This window comes from Artemia franciscana, chromosome 21, assembly GCF_032884065.1.
Source record: "Artemia franciscana chromosome 21, ASM3288406v1, whole genome shotgun sequence".
NCBI classification, from domain to species: domain Eukaryota; kingdom Metazoa; phylum Arthropoda; class Branchiopoda; order Anostraca; family Artemiidae; genus Artemia; species Artemia franciscana.
Window position 1 is genome coordinate 4114014 of NC_088883.1, and position 24634 is coordinate 4138647.

General features: G+C 34.3%; 1 protein-coding gene across 3 annotated transcripts in view; it reads left to right on the forward strand.

Annotated features, from left to right (window-relative positions):
- Positions 1-24634, forward strand: part of LOC136040886 (glycerol-3-phosphate dehydrogenase [NAD(+)], cytoplasmic-like) — a 63342-nt gene that overhangs the window by 32025 nt on the left and 6683 nt on the right. For all 3 annotated transcript variants that reach the window (XM_065725294.1, XM_065725292.1, XM_065725293.1), the window contains exons 5-9: positions 2949-3090; positions 9439-9551; positions 12151-12258; positions 16514-16636; positions 18807-18913. In XM_065725294.1, coding sequence (XP_065581366.1) covers positions 2949-3090; positions 9439-9551; positions 12151-12258; positions 16514-16636; positions 18807-18913 — 593 coding nt within the window. The remainder of the gene's footprint in view (positions 1-2948; positions 3091-9438; positions 9552-12150; positions 12259-16513; positions 16637-18806; positions 18914-24634) is intronic.

Below are 24634 nucleotides of genomic sequence, written 5' to 3' on the forward strand. Positions count from 1 at the left end.
TTATTCATTTCAAATTTGTATATTCATCACCTTCATCACTCCTTCTTATTCATTTCAAATGTGTATCTTTTTCACCGTCATCACTCCGTCTTATTCATTTCAAATTTGTATCTTCTTCACCTTCATCACTCCTTCTTATTCATTTCAAATTTGTATCTTCTTTACCGTCATCACTCCGTCTTATTCATTTCAAATTTGTATCTTCTTCACCGTCATCACTCCGTCTTATTCATTTCAGATGTATATCTTCTTCACCTTCATCACTCCGTCTTATTCATTTCAAATTTGTATATTCATCACCTTCATCACTCCTTCTTATTCATTTCAAATTTGTATCTTCTTCACCGTCATCACTCCGTCTCATTCATTTCAAATTTGTATCTTCTTCACCGTCATCACTCCGTCTTATTCATTTCAGATGTATATCTTCTTCACCTTCATCACTCCGTCTTATTCATTTAAAATTTGTATATTCATCACCTTCATCACTCCGTCTTATTCATTTCAAATTTGTATCTTCTTCACCGTCATCACTCCGTCTTATTCATTTCAAATTTGTATCTTCTTCACCTTCATCACTCCTTCTTATTCATTTCAAATTTTTATCTTCTTCACCGTCATCACTCCGTCTTATTCATTTCAAATTTGTATCTTCTTCACCGTCATCACTCTGTCTTATTCATTTCAAATGTGTATCTTTTTCACCGTCATCATTCCGTCTTATTCATTTCAAATTTGTATCTTCTTCACCTTCATCACTCCTTCTTATTCATTTCAAATTTTTATCTTCTTCACCGTCATCACCCCGTCTTATTCATTTCAAATTTGTATCTTCTTCACCTTCATCACTCCTTCTTATTCATTTCAAATTTTTATCTTCTTCACCGTCATCACTCTGTCTTATTCATTTCAAATTTGTATCTTCTTCACCGTCATCACTCCGTCTTATTCATTTCAAATGTGTATCTTTTTCACCGTCATCATTCCGTCTTATTCATTTCAAATTTTTATCTTCTTCACCTTCATCACTCCTTTTTATTCATTTCAAATTTGTATCTTCATCACCTTCATCACTCCGTCTTATTCATTTCAAATTTGCATATTCAGTACTTCGTCTGCTTCTTCTTGAGCAGACTTTTAATTATAATTGTTTCTCGTTTGCTTGATGCTTGAAAAGAAAACCTTTATACATACGAGCAGTCGCTAATTACAGTCTTAAAATCAAAACATATTTTCAAGGTTTTTACAGTCCCTTAAATTTATTGCAGTAATTTTAAGGGAGTATAGTAATTTTTGTAGTATGTTATAGCAGTAAGACAAAGAGAGAAATCCAAAAAAAAAAAAAAACAAGAAAAAAAATTCGGTTTATGGCCAGTAGAAAGAAAAGAAAAGACAACAATTGCGACGGATATTTTGCCTCCATAAAACTAGACGTCTTCAGTTTTAAGAACAGAAAATAATCCAAAATATAAAAACTTTAAAGAGAAAAGGGATAAAACGTAAAATCAAAAACACCGAAAATTAAAAGATCAAACCAATTTATATACTAATTTACTCCATGATTAAAACAGCGTAGGGAGCACACATTTAGTGAGGTGCCTAATTTTTTTTACACATTTAGTAAGGTGCCTAATTTTTACAGCTACGTTTTTTTATTCTTTTAGATTGCAGATTTTATCCCTTATATCTTTTGACTTTCTTTCTTTTTTTCTTTAGCTATCTCTTTTCCGTTTTTTCTCTTCTGAAATTCTTTCTTGTTTCTCAAATTCTTTCTCTTTTCTCGTGTCCTTTCTTTTCTTTCTACTGGCCTTTGTCTTGTCATGGTAGGACAGTTTGGCTTTAGATGTTTTACAGGCTATTGTTGTTTATGTACAGTACGTAGCATATGCATATTTGTGTAGATCCTTTGCTTTTACCGCGTAGAGCCTTCTGAATTACCGCAGTCTGAGTTACTTGCAGTTGCCACGAGCTTTCGGTTTACATTATAATTGTATTAACCCTGTATTAACCTAGTCCTGTTTCAGAGGCACCATTTGGGGTTTTCCCATACACTATATGCGTACTACTTTCATATCAGCAATTAGGCCTAATTGTAACCGACACCTAGATTTAAAAAAAAAAAAAAAATTAATATCTTCACCTAAAAAATTTGAAAAAGTGCCCCCCCCCCCTTTTGATTTTGAAAAATACCCTTTTTCTATATCTTCATTTAAAAAAATGGTTTTTAGCATCTTTGTTTTTAGCCTTCCCTTAGATTCACCTCGAATTTGTATTAAAAATTATTAGTCAATATTAAAACTCAATATTTAAACTCATAGAGTTATATATTTAATTATGAATTTTATCGTCACGCTATCGGACGCTTATTTTAAGAAAAATAATTAAGCTAAGCCGTAATTCGCCTAGGCGAATTCGAAGCTTAAAAGAACCTATCAATAACGAAACCAGTCATGACAGACTGTTAACAAGACCTGCCAATAAATAGTCGTTAAACTAGAGTTCTGGCTCTACCTAACACTAAATACATGGTAGATCATATTAAATGGGTTTTGTGTGTTTCCAGAACGTAGTTATCGGTAATTATTACTAAATTTTGGTTGTTACTTTCAGCCTAAAATGGTAGATAGCAAAAAATTAAGCCCATTAGCGAAAATATCAGTTACTAATTAATTAGCAACAATCATAATTCAGTTATGGAATACACGCTTTTGAATTAGGATAGAAATAGGAGACTCCAAAGTTAAGGCTACTTAAGTCTTTGTGTTGCCTATGTCTTATTGTTAGGCAAATAAAGTGAATATGGCCTTTATTTGGTGTTACCGGTTTAAATTAATGCTACGTGTTTAGAAATAAAGCTTAGAATTTTTTTTATCGCCTTCTCTAGAACGCTAGTTGAAGAAACGTGACTTATTGGATATTGAATTATTTTGCAACACCATCTTTTTCAGGGTTTCGAAAGAAGTCCGGAAGGGGGTATTGAGCTGATATCAAAAAATATTTCGTCAAGATTGAATATACAATGTTCTGTATTGATGGGAGCCAATATAGCATCTGAAGTAGCCGAAGAAAAATTCTGTGAAACAACAATTGGTGAGCATTTTTGTTCTGAATCTGCATTTGGATTTTTTTTTTGGTTCAGCAAATTAATTAAGCGAAGTTATTCAAAAAGACAGTTGCGTTTTTTGAGGGTTTAAAAAAAAGAAAAAAAAAATTGTCTTCACTGGGGGTTGAATCCACATCCTTATACTCGCTTTTATATTTTAGTGACAAAGGGAAAACTATATGCAACAAGCCCTTAAAAACTACTTTTGATAAATTACCATGATAATTATTATTTGAATATATTATTATTTGAAAGCCATTTACAAACATTATGAAGTTTTTCCGGAATTTGGTTGTGTTATAAGTTCGTGAGACCGTTTTTTCTGATATACTGATTAAAATTTTTTTTTTTCATTTGATTTTTTTTCACCCCTTTTTTTCTTTATTTTAATTGTTGTTACCCTTCTTTTTTCTATAATTTCGAGAAAAAAAACTGTGATGAATATATGTGTGATGTGTATGATATATATATCCGCTTTTTCAAGTATTTTTTCTGCTTTAATGTGACTTATAATCATATTAAGCTTTGTTTATGTTAATAAAATTGTTAAAATAAAAAAATTAGGGTACACTAAAATTCTTGGTAAGAGAGGGGAGTACAGCAAATGTGCGTTGACCAAGCTCAATACAGCATAGGCTAGGTATAGATTGATAGATAGATAGATTTAATCACACGAAAGCCCCATCGGGCCATGATGACACACAACAAACAAACAAAATATGACAAAAAAACGTAAACTGACAAAACACTAAAAGTGATTATTCAAGAAAATACTCATGATGCCTCCTACCTACCCGGACCAACCTTCCAATATTACTTATATCTAAGCAAAACCGACTGTTCAAAATTTCCAAAATCCAATCTCCCCCTGAACTCCCTACCAAATATATTTCCAGTCGCATTTCCCTCAATCCCTTACATTACCCTAAAAAATGATGTAAAGATTCATCCATCTCTCCTCTCATAGGGTAAGTGTAAAGACCTCCCCTCAATCTAGCCCTCCCTAAATATTCCCTTCGCTTTCCAAGAGGCATAACATTCCTCCTTATACACAGTTCTTGTCCCAGTTCTCCTTGACCTCCGTATATAGCCCCAAGGACGGCGAGGCATCCTTCTCAGCTTGCCAAACCTTTTATATACAGTCTCCTATCTTCTTTATTGAAGCGTTTTGGGATACGTTGCATGCCACAAATTGTGCCTTGGCTCCTCCTTCGTACGTATTTGATGAAGAATTTTTAGCGATGGCAGGTCACACATTTGGTGGGAATGTACGAGACATGTAGCTCACTCCTCTAACCACGCCTGCTTATAGCGCTGTGATGTGTCCCATTTCTGAAACGAATGTACATGACTGTGTTTTTAGGAAATAAATATTAGAATGAAACTGAAACAATTATTTTAGATTTTTTAAATTTTTCTTCTTTCTTCCACTTCGGACGAAAAAAAATGGATAGTTGTTGAAAAAAAATATAGTTCCCGATATATCAGTATAACTGGAAGTATTGCTCAGAAAGCTTTCAAACAAGGCGTGCGTCTTTATTTATCTGCATCATTTTTGGTTCTAAAAATTTGTCCTTAAAAATAAGAAATGGACATCTTGGACAAAATTAACGGGGTTCTTACCAAAAAATTTCAGTTGATTTTTAAGCATAGCTGGAAGTAGTTCACTGAAAGCTTTCAAACACCAGTCTTCTCCGTATCATCTGTGTTTCTGGAATGTTTCCCAAATTAAAAAGAATCAATTTTTTTTTATTTTAATAAAAAATTAAACAAAATAAAAACATTGATTATTTTAGGTTATGTAAAACTATATTTCGATATTGGACAATAAACTGGGGGTTTATCGGAAAATTTTTAGTTTTTGACATTCTGGTAAAACATAGGAAATTCTGCATGGAAAGATTTCAAACACGGCTTGCGTCTGTATTTCTTCGGCTCGCCGCATTATCAGATTTTTTCAATTGTGATTTTTTTTTTAGCTTTTTTTCCTTTTTTTGTTTGTTCTGTTATATTATGTCACTTGTATTCTGTTATATTATTATTGTATCTGTATATCTGTTATATTAATAGATATACATATCTGTTATATATCTATATATCTGTTATATTATTGTATTCTGTTATGTTATATTGTTCTGTTATATTATGTCACTGCATAGGGCGGAAGGGCGGATGCAATAGGGCGGATGAAGAGATACTGACACCCTGCGCTAAAGCACTTACAGCAGGGGTGCACAACTAGACCTAATAGGCGGAATATACAATTCTCAAAAATATGCAAAAAGAATGCTTGTTTGGGGGGAGGGTGTGGGTCGGCTGTGATACCAGTATGGTTTTAATGGCACTTGGTATTAATCAAGTGACATAGTAATCGCAAATTCTGTCGGTCTGTCGGTCCCAGTTTTGCTACTTTAGGCACTTCCTGGTAAGCTAGGACGATGAAATTTGGCAGGCGTATCAGGGACCGGACCAGATTAAATTAGAAATAGTCGTTTTTTCCAAATTTGACCATCTGGGGGGAGTGGGGGGTCCGTTAATTCGGAAAAAATAGAAAAATTGAAGTATTTTTAACTTACGAACGATTCATCAGATCTTAATGAAATTTGATGTTTGGAACGATATCGTGTCTCAGAGCTGTTATTTTAAATCTCTACCGGATCTGGTGACATTGGGGGGGGGATATATGGGAGGGGGAAACCTAAAATCTTGGAAAACACTTAGAGTGGAGGGATCGGGATGACTTGGTGGGAAAAACAAGCACAAGTCCTAGATACATGATTGACATAATCGGAACGGATCTGCTCTCTTTGGGGTAGTTGGGGGGGGGGCTAATTCTGAAAAATTAGAAAAAATGAGGTATTTTTAACTTATGAACGGGTGATTTGATCTCAATGAAATTTGAAATTTAGAAGGATATCGTGTCTCAAAGCTCTTATTTTAAAACCCGACCGGATCTGGTGACATGGGGGGAGTTCGAGGTGGGGGAACCTAAAATCATGGAAAACGCTTAGATTGGAGGGATCGGGATGAAACTTGGTGGGACAAATAAGCAGAAGTCTTACATACGTCATTTGCATAATTGGAATGGATCCGCTCTATTGGGGGGGGGGGGGGGGTTAATTCTGAAAAATTAGAAAAAATGACGTATTTTTAACTTACGAAGGAGTGATCAGATTTTCATGAAACTTCATATTTGGAAGTACCTTGTAACTCAGATCTCTTATTTTAAGTCTCAACCGAATCCAGCGTAATTGCGGGGGGGGGGGGCAGTTGGGGGGGGGCCGGAAATCTTGGAAAATGCTTAAAGCGGTGAGATCAGGATGAAACTGGGTGGGAATAATAAAAACCTGTCTAAGATACGTGACTGACATAACCAGACCGGAGCTGCTCATTTTGGTGGAGTTGGGGGGGGGTGTAATTTAGAAAATCGAGGCATTTGTAACTTACGAAAGGGTGACCAGATGCTAATGAAATTTGATATTTAGAAGGATCTTGTGCTTTAAAGCTCTAATTTCAAATTCCGACCAGATCCTGTGACATTCGGGGAGTTGGAGGGGGAAACCGGAATTCTTGGAAAACGTGAAAATAGGGTTATTTTTATCTTACGAAAAGGTGATTGGATCTTAATGAAATTTGATATTTAGAAGGATATCGTGTCTCAAAGCCCTTATTTTAAATCCCGACCGGATCTGCTGACATTGGGGGAGTTTGGGGTGAGGGAACCTAAAATCTTAGAAAACGCTTAGATTGGAGGGATCGGGATGAAACTTGGTGGGAAAAATAAACAGAAGTCTTAGATACGTGATTTAAATAATTGGAATGGATCCGTCCTATTAGGGGGGGGGGTTAATTCTGAAAATTAGAAAAAATGACGTATTTTTAACTTACGAAGAAGTGATCGGATCTTCATAAAACTTCATATTTAGAAGGAATTTGTAACTTAGATCTCTTATTTTAAATCTCAACCGGATCCAGCGTAATTGGGGGGATTGGAAATCTTAGAAAATACTTAAAGCGGTGAGATCAGGATAAAACTGGATGGGAAGAATAAAAACCTGTCTTAAGATACGTGACTGACATAACCGGACCGGATCTTCTCTCTTTGGTGGAGTTGGGGGGGGGGGTATTTTGAAAATTGAGGTATTCGTAACTTACGAAATGGTGACCAGAGCTTAATGAAACTTGATATTTAGAAGGATCTTGTGCTTTGAAGTTCTAATTTTAAATTCCGACCAGAATCTGTGACATTGGGGGGAGTTGGAGGGGGGAAACCGGAATTCTTGGAAAACGTGAAAATTGGGGTATTTTTATCTTACGAATGGGTGATCGGATCTTAATGAAATTGGATATTTAGAAGAAATTCATGTCTCAGAGCTCTTATTTCAAATCCCGACCAGATCTTTTGACATCGGGGGGAGTTGGAGGGGGAAACCTTGGAAAACACTTGAAGTGGAGGAATCGGGATGAAGCTTGGTGGATAGAATAAGCAAATGTCCTTGATACGTGATTGACGGAACCGTACTGGATTCGCTCTCTTTGGGGGAGTTGGGGGGAGGGGTTCAGTGATTTGGCGAGTTTGGTGCTTCTGGACGTGCTAGGCCGATGAAAATTGGTGGGCGTGTCAGGGAGCTGCACAAATTGACTTGATATAGTCATTTTCCCAGATTCGACCATCTGGGGGGCTAAAGGGAGAGGAAAAATTAGAAAAAAGTAGGTGTTGATAACTTACGAGTGGGCGATCGGATCTTAATGAATTTTGATATTTAGAAGGACATCGTGACTCAGAGCTCTTATTTTAAATCCTGACGGGCATTAAGCCTCTTATTTTCCTTTTAAATCAATCTATTGATTCATAGAATTTTGTTAGAGCTCATACCATATGATCTCTTGGCTCTTAGCTCTTCTTGCCTCGTCACAAGTGCCATATAAGCTCTTAACTCTTGTTGTTTTGAGGGCTAGGGGAGGGGGGTAATTTTCCCTTAACTTGAATTTTCACTTCTTTGGGGCTGGATGAAGGGAGTCAGACCTCGTAGCTCCCAAGTAGCTTCATAATAAATGATGGAAGTTCAATTTAAGAAAAAAACTTGCCATCGGTAGAAGTTAAAACCACACCCCCCTGATTACTAGCTCGAAAATGTTTTTTTATATATTATATACCGAAAGTTATTTCTTTTGCTCCTGTTACCAGATTTTCAATTTACTACATAAGATTTACTACAAGTTATTATTATTAATATTGAACTAAAAATATAGGTCCTATAAAAATGTCACTGTGTTTTGCATTCTGTGTATGAAGTTTTATAACAATGTCGTTTAGTAAATTGTCTATTAACTGCAGAATTGGCTGGTATATTGCAATCATCCTGATTTATCACTCACATGTATATTTTTACTTATTGATTAGTCTACTTTTTAAAGTTAGTTTGGAATTGAAATTGACTCACAATTACATAATTCAAAACGAAATACATAATTACTTAATTCAGAACGGGACTGTTGTTCCGAAAGGGGAGGGGGGTAATATTCCAAGACATCGCTTGGTTTAATTTATCGCTCAGCGTGCCAACCTCATGTTACTTACCTCGCCGGTGCGTTTAATCTACTCGCTGAGAGTGAAATAGATAAAATTAACAAGTGCTACTTTAGATACGCACAGTTTATATTGTTTATTCCTAAGCGGCAACGAATCCTGGTCTCGAAAGATTTGGATCCAGTCAATCCAGAGTGGTCGGGAATACATAAGAAGACTGTAAGAAAAGCGATACTGACTAGACGACATGTTTCTCCAATAATAAATGTTTCTTTATATTGGTGTGTTTAGTTTTTTTCCTTTTTATTTTTACTTTCTTCACTGTAATCTTTTGTATATGGTGGGTAACTAAATCATTATTGTTTGCTAATAATTATATCGGTATCGTCGTTATCAAATCGGTAATAATTAACAATTTATCGTTATCTCTTGAAATGATTTTCAGCGGTGATCGGCAGAAAACAGTTTGTGGGAAAGATAATTTTGCTCTGGAAATCTAGAATGCAAGTTTTTAAACAAAACCAGAACCCAATATATCGTTGAAGTCTGTGGCATATTTCTAAAAAAAATTGTTTTTATTTTTTAATGAAAAATTTATATATTTATATATTATTAGTTATATTATATTTATTATTGAATAATTATTTTATTTTTATTATATATATATATATATATATATATATATATATATATATATATATATATATATATATATATATATATATATATATATATATATATATATATTTGTATATATATGTGTGTGTGTGTATTTTAATTTTTTTTTTTTCTGTTTTCAAATTAGGCTCAGCTGAAATGGAAATGGGCAAAACATTGAAAGAATTATTCGAAACAAGCTATTTCCGTGTTGTGGTCGTTGATGATGTGTATACTGTTGAAGCCTGTGGGGCTTTAAAGGTAAGACAAAATATATTGATAATAGCTTCCGCAAAATTGGAAATGGGCAAAATATTAAGAGAATATTTGAAAAAAGCTATTTCTCATTATTATTAGAACCGTATACTGCATATTGCACCTTAGACATAGGATGTGAAAGCATTAAGCCCAATTTATCAACATTTATTGAATTGTCAACTTTCTGCTCCCCTATATTTATAAAATGAATGTATAGGATTATATAAGTAATCCCAAATAAATAAGATCGATAGTACGATTTGTCTTTAAATTTATCTTTGATTTTCATAAATTAATAGAATAAATTTGTTTATATATTTATATATTTGTGTTTATATATATATATATATATATATATATATATATATATATATATATATATATATATATATATATATATATATATATATATATATATCTATATATATCTATATATATCTATATATATAAAAATAAGTTGTCTGTCTGTCTATCTGTGGATCAGGTGACGTCATGTTTCTGTGTTGACTGACGTCATGAAATTAGGAATATAAATGACGACCGGGACACAGGGACACAACTACAACGGGGACGCCGGGGGCACAGGCGGGATATATAAATGACGACCGGGACGCAGGGATTGTTCGAATAGAAATTACAGACCGGGACACCGGGACACAAATGACGACCGGGACACCGGGACACAGGGAATATAAATGACGACCGGGACACTCAAAGAGAAATTACAAACTGGGACACCGGGACACAAATGACGACCGGGACACAGGGAATATAAATGACGACCGGGACACAGGGACACATCATTAGAATAATGAGGTATAGATCTGAATACGGATTGTTTTTCCCATGGACAATTATATGTTGCATGTTCAAGAGTCAGTAAACCTGACAATCTATTTATATGCACAGACAATGGGACAGCGAAGAATGTTGTATATTCGCATGTTTTACGTAGTTAAAAACATATATTTATATCTATCTCTATTCACAGGTGGGACACAGGGACACAACTACAATGGCGCGTAACTAATATGGCGCGTAACGACTTACGCGCGCGGGGGGGCTTGGGGGGGGGGCGCGAAGCGCCCCACCAACTAGGTGTTGGGGTGGCGCTTCGCGCCACCCCAACAGCTAGTATATATATATATATATATATATATATATATATATATATATATATATATATATATATATATATATATATATATATATACATATATATATATATATATATATATATATATATATATATATATATATATATATATATATATAAGTAACCTCCTTTTCATACTATACTAATAAGGGGGAATAGCCCATTTTGGAATAGCCCACAACAGTCCGTGAATTGTTAGATTAAAACGGAATAGTTCTGAGCATCAAGTCATGGCTAATTATAGAAAAAGGCAAGACAGATATAGTTTATTATACATTTAAGATTTATTTATTTATGTATTTATTGATTTATGTATCTATATAAATTTATATATTAACTTATCTATCAATCTATATAAGACAAATTCTTCCTATTTTCAAGATTAGAATAAATATTAATTCGTCAACCCACTCTTGCAGCATATGAAAATATAAAATTTTTATGTTTTATAAATATAACATAACACATAAATCTTCTGTTTGTCAGCCACACGAAAGCAAACTGAAAGACATAATCTGAAAAATAACTAAAATCATGACTTCTGACCAGAATTTTTTTTTATAAAACTTGACCTATTTTGTTTTATTAAACCGAATAAAACGTGGATGAAGTGATAAAAAAAAATAAAATCAATAAAAAATAGTAAAAGTCAGAGGATTTGGATATATAAGGAAGGTGTGGGTCGATCTCTAAATAAAAATTTGTGTTTTTAATTACGTTTATTCTTGGAAGTGTGTTCTCCATCATAATGAAAGAGATTTGGGTCAAATCATTTCGTTCATTTCAAGTTATTATGAGAAAATGTAAAAATAATCTTGATGTTCCATTAATAGGCTACGAGCAAGTAATCAGAAATTTGGATGGGAAGGAGGCTCCTCCCTTTTTTGCTAAAACAATAGTTCCCAACAGGCAATTTCAGTTGTTAAATCTGTAAGCACTTTAAATCTCCAAGCACTCTTAAGAATTTTGAATTGAAACGCAAAATGAGGGACACAAATGGCAATGACAGCCTATTCAATAATTGGGATTTGAATTGTTTTTATATTAACTTTGTGCTACACTCTCCTAATATTAATGTTTTAAACAAATAGGCCCATTTTGAAATTGCTGATTTAAGTCAAGTTTTAGCGCAAAGAGTACGGGGTTTCAGGGGTGCATACACTCCCCCCTTTAATACTTAGGATAAGCCTGAATATTGTGTGGAAAACGAGGATAAACTAAAAAAGAAATCCCTAATGAAAGTGGGCTTAAGGGTAATATTAAATCAGTCCCACATTTCTAATAATGCTAAATAATGCTCATTTTGTAAACCTTAATGCCATAAATAATGTATTGTAAGGAAATCTGAAAACAATTTTTTATGGAATGCTGTGTTGCAAATAATTTAATTGCTGTGATAACTTAATGATAACTATCTTAATTTAATTTGTTGCTTTGATTATTTAGAATATTGTTGCTTGCGCTGCTGGGTTTTCTGACGGTCTTGGCTATGGTGACAATACAAAAGCGGCGGTTATCAGGATTGGACTGATGGAAATGGTCAAATTTACAGAGGTACGTAGTTATATTATTTATTATAATATATAACTATATTCTAGTTATAAATATTATATCTAATTTTAGTCATAATTGGATTGATGGAAATGGCTAAATGTACGAGGTACGAAATTATACTATATATTTATCTTCTAATTATAAACGTTGTAATCATATATCATTATAATTTAGAATTACATTTTTAGATATTTAATTAAAACACCTGTTTTCTCAAGAGGTGTTTGAACCCGTTTAAATACCTCTTTTCTAATTATAGTAATTCCAAACAAATATCTCCTCAGACAGTGCACCTGAACACGGTCTTTTCTGTCTCTTGTAAGGTTATATTTTTTTTTTACGTAAGTTTATTTTATTTTTTAATTATTTATAAATATTTTTATTTATAAATAATTATTATATTATTATAGTAATTGTATATATTGTATAATAATTATAGTTATTATATCTTATTTAGATATAATAATATATCTTTATTTATATATAATAATTATAATAATTATATCTTAATAAATAAGATATAATTTTCTTTTACGTAAATTTATTTGTTAATGCAGAAAATAGGTGCAATGTAAGACATATCAGAAGTTCTACCTTAAAGTTATCCCAGATAAAAAGCGAAAGATTACAATTTAGTTTAACTTGTATCTATCTACAGATTACTAGAATAGGCTATTTATCCGAACAATCGTAGTTTAGAATAAAATTCCAACTAAATGGCGCTGCTAAGAATCTTTTTCACTGCTAAGAAGAAATTGATGAAATTTGCAGATCAAACCCAAACGACATCTTGAAGGGACGGTAGTTGGAGGACAGATAAAATACCGACTCATAACTTACATATACGTCTGGAAGGATAACTTTAAAGGCTCTTTTTCTTAGTGACCCTTAAGTCACTGGATGTCTTTTTACTGATGAATGTCATCTATGTGGATCTATCGTAAGTAATGCCATAATATTGTCCATCGCATATTGTCATTTCGCTCGCCTGTTCTGTTTGACAATATGGTCACAGCAATTGCCATTGCTGTGAAAGCGGCAGCTAGTCTTAATTAGTTCTTTGAGGTCGCTTGGGATCTATGGTTTATCAGTATCTGTAACGGTAATGACTTTAGTCGGGAAACAAGCATGGAACTTCTCCTGAAGTAGGCTATTTAGCTTATTGACTTTGACGTTGATGTCCGGCTCGGAGCAAATGTCATCAAGTTTGAAGCTGCTGATTCAATGACCAAACGTAGAAATCAAATATCTTGTTACTGGTTGTATAGTAGTTTGACTCGTTTGGTTTTGGGGATTGCTGAATTTGCTTCCCAAAAAATTATGAAATGATCGGAATTCTGAGAGGTCCTAGGGAACGCGGTGCATCATAGAAGTCTGTAAGGTTCGTTAAGATGAAGTCAAGTATGTTGCCACTCTGATGGGTCTGTATTGCGAGAACTTGCCGCAAATCCAAGACACTGGAAACCCAGTGTTTGGTTAAAGTCACCAGCAATCACAAAGGCAGGAGAGACATACTATTGGCGTATTTTGAATACGAAAACCTGTATGTGCTCAATAAGTTCTTTCCTGTTTCTGTTTCTCTCAGAGTAATAGACCGAAGCGACTATCAAACACGAGAATCTTCTTGATAAATGTGTTGGTTTACATTCCGTCCACAATATTTCATGGTCGGAGTGAATTGGATCGCTTAACAGCTTTGACGGTAGATCGTCCCGAAAATAAAGTCTTACACCGCCTTCCTCGACAATTCAGGCTACGGTCGCGAAGAGTATTAAAGTAGTAACTCTCGCGTTTAATGCGCGCTAACTCAGAAGTAATGTCCCAGCGTTCACTTATTATTGCGATTGAGGCGTTCTTCTGCTTGATTACTACTTCGAGTTTGTCGATTTTATTGTTCAAGGAATGCGCGTTACACACGAGTATATTATGCAGCTTTTATTTAGATGAAAAACACTGAGGATGTAAAGCAGGTGGTGATTTGTCTCGCTAATCACAACCGGTTCACTATACCAAGGAGTGAGCACAGGTGGCGTTTTATGACCAGGAAAGTAATTTACTGGTATTAGACAACTTGGTCCACGCGACAGGACTTTAATGTTAAACCTAGTTAAAATTAATACTGGCATCTTCATCCCCTTTTTGAGTCTACCTCCACGTTTCCCGTGATGAGAGTGTTTGAAAGATGTTTTGGCTATGGTTAAACCATCGGTTGGCGCTTTTACAAGTTTAAATCGCAGTAAGCTACTAAGTGTAGATGGCGCCACCACCAAGCGATGTGGTTAAGGTTCAAATAGGGTAATCTTCTCGTATCTAATTTGCATGACAATAGCACTAAGCAAAGTCAGGAACACTAAGTCTGTGGCTACTTAAACTGTCACTCAAGAAACTTAAAAAAAAAACAGCACAACACAAGCTAAACTGAGTTGACGAGGGTCAGTTATTTTAGAGCACTTCTTGTCTACCAAGGTCCCAGTGTTGGGGGATTTCCTTAACCATAAGTTCCCCATACTCACGGTGGCTGAGCTTGCAGAGTTACGCTACTGCTCCCTACCAAGTCAAAAGATTTGCAACACCAGGACTCGAGCCCCCTTCCCGAAGGACATCCTCTGTTTGTTTTCCTAGGCACTTCTTAACTATTAAGCATACCTGATCCATTTCCTTCTTTTAAAGATGCTTGTCTGGCAACTCTGTCTCTAAGTTTTCTGCGTTAATAGCACTACTGTCTGTCTATCTTTACTTCGCTCTACTGGTCCAACTCGAATTCTGTGAATTCTTGCTTCGTACTTATGCAAGGAATTTAACATTATCTGGCAACTTTTATGCGTAAATAGTACTAGCTGTCTGTCTATCTTTACTCCGCTCTTCTGGTTCAATTCGAATTCTGTGAATTCTTGCTTCGTACTTATGCAAGGAATTTAACATTATCTGGCAACTCTGCACCTAAGTTTTATGCGTGAATAGTACTACTGTCTGTCTATCTTTACTCCGCTCTTCTGGTCCAATTCGAATTCTGTGAATTCTTGCTTCGTACTTTTACAAGGAATTTAACATCTGAAATTGCAGAAAAGTCAAAAAGGCTAACACATACGATTAATGTAAAGAGAAAGTTCGGTATGAGTTGTTGCCATATTAGCACTACCACTTGCCACAATCAAGTTTTTGACAGTAAAAATTGTAAAACTCGAGGTTTACTTTCGAAAGAGTATTTGATCGACTTTTCGATTTTTTTTTCGAGCTAAAAGAACACAATTTTAGGAATGCAGTATTTAATTATTTATTAGTTTTCTTTGAATATATAAATATATTGTCATAAAACATAAATAATCGAACTTTTTCTTAGAAATTAATAAATTTCCAAAGTTAGTTTTACAAAAATACAAAATCATGTAAGTTGCCTATTTTTCTTAATTTTACAGTTTACAGAATAATAATTAGAATATTAATTTCTTAATTTTTACAGTTTACAGAAAAGTTTGTTATAAATAAATTTGCCAGTTTTACAAAATCTTGTGGAGTTTACAAAATGACTTGTTTTAAATTTGTAGTAAGCTGACAAATCTATTTAGAATTTGATTTTAATAAAAATAAATTAAAAGATTTATAGATTAAAGATAAATTAAAAAATAACTAAAAGGTGAGGAGTTTTTGAAAAGAACCATACATCCTGGGCTCCAAGATATATGTAGGTTGGAAAAGGAAATTGAGAAATAATAGTACTATTTCTCATAGACTACTATTTACTATAGCACTTTTTATGAAGGTATTTTGTTTTGACTTAAACTCATTAAGACGTTATTTTGTTTAATGTATACTCTTACAGTTTACGAGCAGTAAGCACATTTCTTGCAATTGCAGTTGCAATAGATCCACACCGTCAATTCCCAGTAATGAGTTCGATTTCATAGAATCAATAAAATAGTTTCAATTTTAAGGACTAAAATATTTACGGAAATCGGAAATGCTGGATAACAGACATAAATTACTATGAATGATCAAATGAAACTTAGGCCTTCTATTCCACTCCTAGTGCCAAAATTTGTAATAGTTTATAAGATCCCTTAGCAATCTTTAGATCCTTTTGTTTGTTTCCTAGCCACTTCTTAGCTATTAAGTTGACCTGAACCATGGTCTTTTTTAAAGAGCTGTGAACTCTCCCCCCAAGTTCTATACCTTAATATCACGGCTGCCTGTAAACGGACATGGTTGTAGTTTAGTTCCCGTAATTTCCATGTTATTATTGCATAGTATTTTTCAGGTTTTCTTCACAGGATCCAAGCTTTCAACTTTCTTGGAAAGCTGTGGTGTTGCTGATTTAATAACTACTTGTTATGGTGGAAGAAATAGAAGAGTTTCTGAGGCATTTGTCAAATCAGGAAAGGTTAGTATATTGAAAGAGAACAGCTCTTGAGGATTGGGCAATGACCCTTCCACAGTTCATATTCCATAAACCAATTCTTCACAAAAGAGAATAATCCTTCACTTTTTTTATGACTTCTTATCTTTATATTTATTAATTTTTCCCATTCTGAAAGGGGTATAAAGCTAATCAGTTCCTTTCATCTTGGACATGGGGAATTTTTTGTTATAAAAGCCATGTTTTTTTTTTCTTGCATATGTTAACTTGAAAGCAAAGAAATGCGAATGACCATGTGCTGCTACACAGAGGGGGATGTTGCTCTAAGCTCATGCTTCTCATCCGGAACTCCAGATTTACAAGACGTTGACGATATTCTTATTTGATTTATATTATATCTTTATTTACTATATTATTATTGTATTATTATTATCTTTATCATATTATGTTATTATATTTTTCACGTCTTATATGTTTTCTTTGTAATTTAAATGTTTTTTTAATTTTTCTAAGTTATGCCTTCTGTAAAGGGTAGGCGAATTATAGCTATGAATATATAGCTTATGTGAGAGTATTTATTCTATTCTCGTTAAGAATTTAGTCCCCACGGAAGACATGACAACAAAAGTTCCTAACTTTTGCAGTAAATGACAAAAGAGGTAAATTTGATATTCCGTTTTCATAAATAATGCCTATACTATGCATAAGAAAAACAAAACGATTTGTTAGAAAATGTATGTCAGTTTCTAAGTAATTTCCTAAGAATGATTTTCTGATATTACTGACCGATTTCTTACAAATAGTTTGGTTTTTTACCCTTCTGCCAATGGTTTTTGTGATATTCTCATCAAACTTATCCTCGCCGTCACATCGAAAGGTTGTATCTGACATTTTCAAGTTTCTGAGATAGCTGCTAAAGTATTTTGCTAAGATTTAACTACATGGGGGGCTCATCAGGGAACTAAATGTTCAATTGCACTCTAATAATCCTAATGTACTTTGCTCTGCGTATCCTACCCTATGAGAACAGCCTAGGAAACTGTCCTAACTTTTGCAATTGTCCTAAAAGTTTAAACAAACAGGGCACAGTAACCCGTTCAGGTACAGTAAAAACAGGAGATCACACTCATGCCTATAAATATTGTATAATTCTTACTGTGCCAACAAAAAATGATTAGTGTTGTAATAATTAGTATGTAAGGTGTCTTTATATCTGAAGTTTAAAAAGGTCAAATGTGACATTTAGGCGTGGCAGTGTCATTGCCATCGTGCATGAGGTGAAAGAGCTTGTCGTCTATTTAGAAAGGGATCTCGTTTGTGGCCCTCCTCCCCCATTTCTGGACTGGGAGTTAGTTTACTTTCGTGGAGTTCTGAGTTGGATTTAAACGCGTCTGTAAAGCGAAAACAACTCATAAATCAAAAATTGCGCCAATTCCCGTTTTAAATTTGCAAATGCAAACTAGCAAGTTCTCTAATAAAATAAAGACTGGTTTTATATCATCAGAAAAATATGACAAATTTGATGACAGAGAACGTGCTTTTTGTCCTTGGCGGAGTTCCACAAGGTCCTGTGTTTTTTCCCTTATTGTACCTGATACTATACTCTTCTTTATCCTGGGATATTAATTACGTCATTGTCTGAGTCTGTGTTTAAAGTATACCATCAGAAGAAATACAGATTTGGTTGCCAAAAATGTGCTTTTTTTCTTGATCCTAGGATGCACCCTGAATAAAATAGATCTTGTTTAATGTTTTTTTTTTTTTCCTTGAATCTTATGTCAGTTTGATGCCGTAGGAATTATAATTTATACGAATTTCACTGATTAGAAATAACTAAAAAAGAAAAGGATTATTTGGAACTATCAGAGATTAAAAGTGAACTTTAGTTGCCGAACCCACCTCCACCCCACCCACAAACACGCAGACGCTGCCCGGAAGACCAGACATTATAATAAGTATATATTGAAGATATTTTAATAGATAAATTAATATTTGTAATTTAAAAAAGTCTGTATGAATAAATTCAGTAAAAAAAAAAAGAAAAAAGCAATTTCTTTCTTGTATCTCTGAAAATAATTTAAAAGAATGGAATAGGCAATAGAAATACGCCGTAAGCATTTGAAACAAATCGCTTCAACTGTCATGCCCTTTTGTCACTAACCTTTTAAGAACCAATTACTATGCCTTTTTTCAGACAATTGAAGAACTAGAAAAGGAAATGTTGAACGGGCAGCAACTTCAAGGCCCGCACACGGCTGATGAAATAAACGTCATGCTCAAGAACAAGAAGATGGAGGATAAGTAAGTTATCTGATTCTTAAGTTGGGTTCACAGACGTTTAAAATTTTTACTTCGTCAAACGAAAAAATCATCATTTCTGCTTCGAGTCAGAAATGAAGAATTTGACCCTGACAAAAAATATGCTGATGAGTTTAAAATAGGCAAACATAAGCTGGCATATTTAAGAATTTGGGATGGTGATTTAGGTTAGCCGGGAATTAATTTATTTAGACTCTGAAAAATATGAAGATATTTTGTTAGATATCTGTAACATTCTACTCATTTCTATTTCGTATCATAGTTAGGCCATATCTTTCTCGTACTAACTTAAAATCTTGTTTAAAATTAATTTAAAATGGATTTTCCTTTCTATTCACTCGTAAAACTCTACTGCTTTTGGTTTTTAGATAAGAATAACAAATTCCTTTTTATGGCACTTGGTATTAACCAAGTGACATATAGCGATCGCAAATTCTATCGGTCTGTCCCGGTTTTGCTACTTTAGGCATTTCCAGGTAAGCTAGGACGATGAAATTTGGCGGGCGTATCAGGGACCGGACGAGATTAAATTAGAAATAGTCGTTTTCCCGATTTGACCATCTGGCGGGGAGTGAATTTGGAAAAAATAGAACAAATGAAGTATTTTGAACTTATGAAGGGGTGGTGGGATTTTAATGAAATTGGATGTTTGGAAGAATATCGTGCCTCAGAGCTCTTATTTTAAATCCCCACCAGATCCGGTGACATTGGGGGGAGTTGGAGGGGGGAACCTAAAATCTTGGAAAATGCTTAGAGTGGAGGGATCGGGATGAAACCTGGTGGAAAAAATAAGCAGAAGTCCTAGATACGTTATTGACGTATCTGTCAGTTGGGGGGTGAGGGTTAATTCTGAAATATTAGAAAAAATGAGGGATTTTTTACTTACGAAGGAGTGATCGGATCTCAATGAAATTTGAAGTTTGGAAGGATATCGTGTCTCAGAGTTCTTGTTTTAAATCACGACTGGATTCGGTGACATTTGGGGGAATTGAGGAGAGAACCTAAAATTTTGGAAAACGCTTAGAGTGGAGGGATCGGGATGAAAGTTGATGGGAAAAATAAGCACAAGTCCTAGATTGGTGATTGACATAACTGGAACGGATCTGCTCTCTTGGGGGGGGGGGGGGTTAATTCTGAAAAATTAGAAAAATGAGGTATTTTTAACATACGAAGGAGTGATCGGATCTTAATGAAATTTTATGTTTGGAAGGATATCATGTCGCAGAGCTCTTATTTTGAATCCCGAGAGGATCCAGTGAATGGAAAGTTGGGGGGAGTGGAACCTAAAATCTTGGAAAATGCTTAGAGTGGAGGGATCGGGATGAAACTTGGTGGGAAAAATAAGCACAAGCCCTAGATACAGTATTGACATAACTAGAACGGATCTGCTCTCTTTGGGGAGTGGGGGGGGGGAGGATTTGTTCTAAAAAAATAGAAAAGAGGTATTTTTAACTTACGAAAGAGTGATCGTATCTTAATGAAATTTCATATTTAGAAGGACCTCGAAACCCAGATCTCTTATTTTAAATCCCGACCGGATCCAGTATCATTAGGGGGGGGGGGTCTTGGAAAACGCTTAAAGCAGGGAGATCGGGATGAAACTTGGTGGAAATGATAAGCACAAGTCCAAGACAGGTTACTGAAATAACCGGACAGGATCCGCTCTCTTTGGAGGAGGGGAGTAATTCGGAAAAATTAGAACAAATGATGTATTTGTAACTTACAAACGGGTGATCAGATCTTAATGAAACTTGATATCTAGAAGGATCTTGTGCTTTAGAATTTTCATTTTAAGACTAGACCGGTGACATTGAAGGGAGTTGGAGGGGGAAACCGGAATTCTTGGAAAACGTGAAAATCGAGGCATCTTACGAATATTAGGTGATCGAATCTTAATGAAACTTGATATATAGAAGAATCTTATGTCTCAGATGTTCCATTATTAATTTGGATCAGATCCCGGGACATAGAGGGTTGGAGGGGGGAAACAGAAATCTTGGAAAATGCTTGGAGTGGTGAGATCGGGATTAAACTTGATGGGAATAATAAGCACCAGTTATAGATACGAAATTGGCATTGGTACGGATCCGTTCTCTTTGGGGGAGCTGGGGGTTGTTAATTTGAAAAAATTAGAAAAATTGAGGTATTTTTAACTTAAAAACGGGTGACCGGATCTTAGCGAAATTTGATATTTAGAAGGAACTCATGTTTCAGAGCTCCTATTTCAAATCCCAACCAGATTTGTTGACATTGGGGGAGTTGGAGGGGAAAACCGGAAGTCTTGGAAAACGCTTATAAATGTCGTACATACGTGACTGACGTAACTGGACTGGATACGCTCTCTTTGGGGAAGTTAGGTGGTGGGGTTCAGTGCTTTGGCGAGTTTGGTGCTTCTGGACGTGCAAGGACGATGAAAATTGGTAGGCTTGTCAGGGAGCTGTACAAATTGACTTGATAAAGTCGTTTTCCCCGATTCGACCATCTGGGGGGCTGAAGGGAGAGGAATAATTAGAAAGATTGAGGTATTTTTAAGTTACGAGTGGGGGATCGAATCTTAATAATTTTGATATTTAGAAAGACCTCGTGACTCAGAGCTCTTATCTTAAATGACGACCGGCATTAGGCCTCTGATTTTCCTTTTAAAGCAATCTATTGATTCTTAGAATTTTGCTAGAGCTCATACCTTATGAGCTCTTGGCTCTTCCGACCTCGTCACAAGTGCCATATGAGCTCTTAGCTCTTGTTTTTTTTTTTTTTTTTTTTTTTTTTTTTTTTTTTTTTTTTTTTTTTTTTTTTTTTTTTTTTTTTTTTTTTTTTTTTTTTTATCGATATAATAAATTTGTTTTTCGGAGAACTTTCTAGACTTTTGCTATAGCATCAGCCCATTTTCTTCCATCAGATAACCAGGCCAAGTCCTTACCATCTTTGATAACTCTTTAATTTCCATAAAGTAATGACAAGTTTCCATAATCTCCATAATCTGTATTCTTATTCCTAATCTATATTCTTATTCCTAATCTTTATTCTGAATTCTCTGACCATCAGTTACAGGTTCACACTCAATGACACAGTTGTCAGCTGTTTTCGATTCCTTTCCATAGTCTTCTTGACCTTCTAATGGAATTTAGATGGATTAGACTTCCAGAGCTTGTTAGCTATTCGATTACCAAGTTCATTAATATATCGCTTTATTTTAAGCCCCATAATTTTGCAAATTTTGGTTTTTGCCACTTTTGATACCCAATTTAAAGAACTCATGACTCGATTTAATAAGATCCTTAATTTCTGTTGTGAGCCACGGTTTATTTTGTAACTTGACCAGGATTGTCTATCACGACAAATTACTTTATATTAACGGAAAAAAAACTGAGCAGGTACCTTTTGTATTGGTACCATGTTACATAGCTAAGATTTTGACCACTTTTTTCTAGCGAGCCACTTGCGGTGAATCTAGAGTTGTTCGTGAGTATGTGGGTGGTACTTCAATGGCCGAGATTTATCAGGGGGTTGTCTGCTATGCTTCCATATTATAGTAAGGTACTCATTCATACCAATAGAAGGGAGAGAGTAGAAGGACAAGAGAATTATTCAATAATGGTTAAGATAAGGTTTATTACTTTCTTTTGGCGTGTTGAGACTTGTACAACTTACGTGGGTGAAAGTGAACTTGACAGCCAGCTAGCCTCCGAATCATTAAAGTCGCGCAGGATTTTAATGACAGCTTTGGGAATCGGTATTTTATGTATTCAACTCAAAGTAAAGTACAAAGTAAACCCAAAGAACCCAAAAAAAGTACAAAGTAAAGTACAAAGTAAAGTATAAAGTACAAAGTAAAGTACAAAGTAAAGTATAAAGTACAAAGTAAAGTATAAAGTACAAAGTAAAGTATAAAGTACAAAGTAAAGTATAAAGTACAAAGTAAAGTATAAAGTAAAGTATAAAGTACAAAGTAAAGTACAAAGTAAAGTATAAAGTACAAAGTAAAGTACAAAGAACCCAAAGTAAAGTACAATTCCCTTTGGAACAACGCCCTTGGCAGGTTGTGGACTATGTTAAAAATAATTTATGATGCTTCTTTTCGTAGGTATTGTAGGATGGTGTAGATGGACAGTGATTTAGGCTAGTTGGGGATTCATTTATTTAAACCCTCTGAATGATCTGGAGATATTTGGTTAGATATCTGTAAGATTCCATTCATTTCTGTTTCGGATCATAGTTATTGTATGTAAATAAAATTAGTATAGAAATCAGTAGAAGAGAAAATAACAAGGTGCGACAATTCTGGCGAAGAACATTATCCCGGGTATGGGTACTTAAAAAAAAGTTACAGTCTTATTCATAGCATAGTGTGTCCAACCTTTAAATTCCATCTTTTTGGAGTTTTCCAAATTTCTTATCATGTGTCACCATTACCCATGCCGATTTGGTGGATTAGAATTTCATTTGGGAGGCAGCTTCTCAATGTTAAAATGTCATGGGAATTGTTGCTGTTCAAGAAAGTTCATGTCGTGTTTTTATAGTTTGGATCTAAAAGCGGTTGGCTTTTAAAATTATCGTCTAAGGTTATATGAAACACTCTATGATGTTAAGAACATAATGATTTCAACAGAAGGTATTTGAAATCCTTGTTTTTTTTTTAAGTTTCATACCCATTGGTCCTCTGTTTTTGGCAAACAAAAAACAAACGAAGCGCTTTAAAGTTAATTTTCTTGGTCAGAGGTATAGGCAACTTTTTTGGCTACCTCTGATCCCAAATCTGGCTCTGCCCCCTTAAAGCTATGTTTTAACAAAATCAAATATCACTTAAACAAAGAGATGAATAGAGATGGCTATTCTGTAGTTCTGTATTAGAAATTGTAATTTAATTTCATTGACTTATGAAATTGTGAAATCAAGGTTAGAGATATAGGCAACATTTTTGGCTACCTCTGATCCCAAATCTGGCTCTGCCCCTTTAAAGCTATGTTTTAACAAAATCAAATATCACTTAAACAAAGAGATGAATAGAGATGGCTATTCTGTAGTTCCGTATTAGAAATTGTAATTTAATTTCATTGGCTTATGAAATTAAGGTCAGAAGTATAGGCAACTTTTTTGGCTACCTCTGATCCCACATCTGGCTTCAGAGGTACTTCATTAACTTTAACTTCGCTTTAAAGTTAAATATAACAAAATGAACCATGGTGTTGAGCAACGCACTGAAATTCTACAATTTTTTTCCTTATTTTATTTCCAAAATTAACTGTTTATATGATCATCACAATCATCATTGTGGTCTTCTTTTAACTGTTTTGTAACGATTAGCTAACATCTACGCTTGCGTAACGATTCATTTCAACCATCAGGAAAAACGTGAAAATTCGGTTCAAAATTCGGGCTTGTGAATCCAAGATGTATAAAACAATTTTGATTGGCATAGTATTTTTGTTGTTGTTGTTTAATTTTTTTCTTGTTGTTTTCAGTGTTTAGTTTCTCTTTATAGATGTGAGACGTTTTCAGAAGTTGTTCTAAAAAACTGAGCTTCACAGTTTAGTTTCCATAATCTATATTCTTTTTTATAACTGTTAACATCAGGTCAGCCCCGTTCATTAACAATCAAAGACAAAATAGAATGTGGCGTTATATATTGAGAAAATTTTTCGCTTTATATATCTGAAAAGTTTTCAAAAATTCTTCTGAAAAACTGAACTTCATATTTTAGTT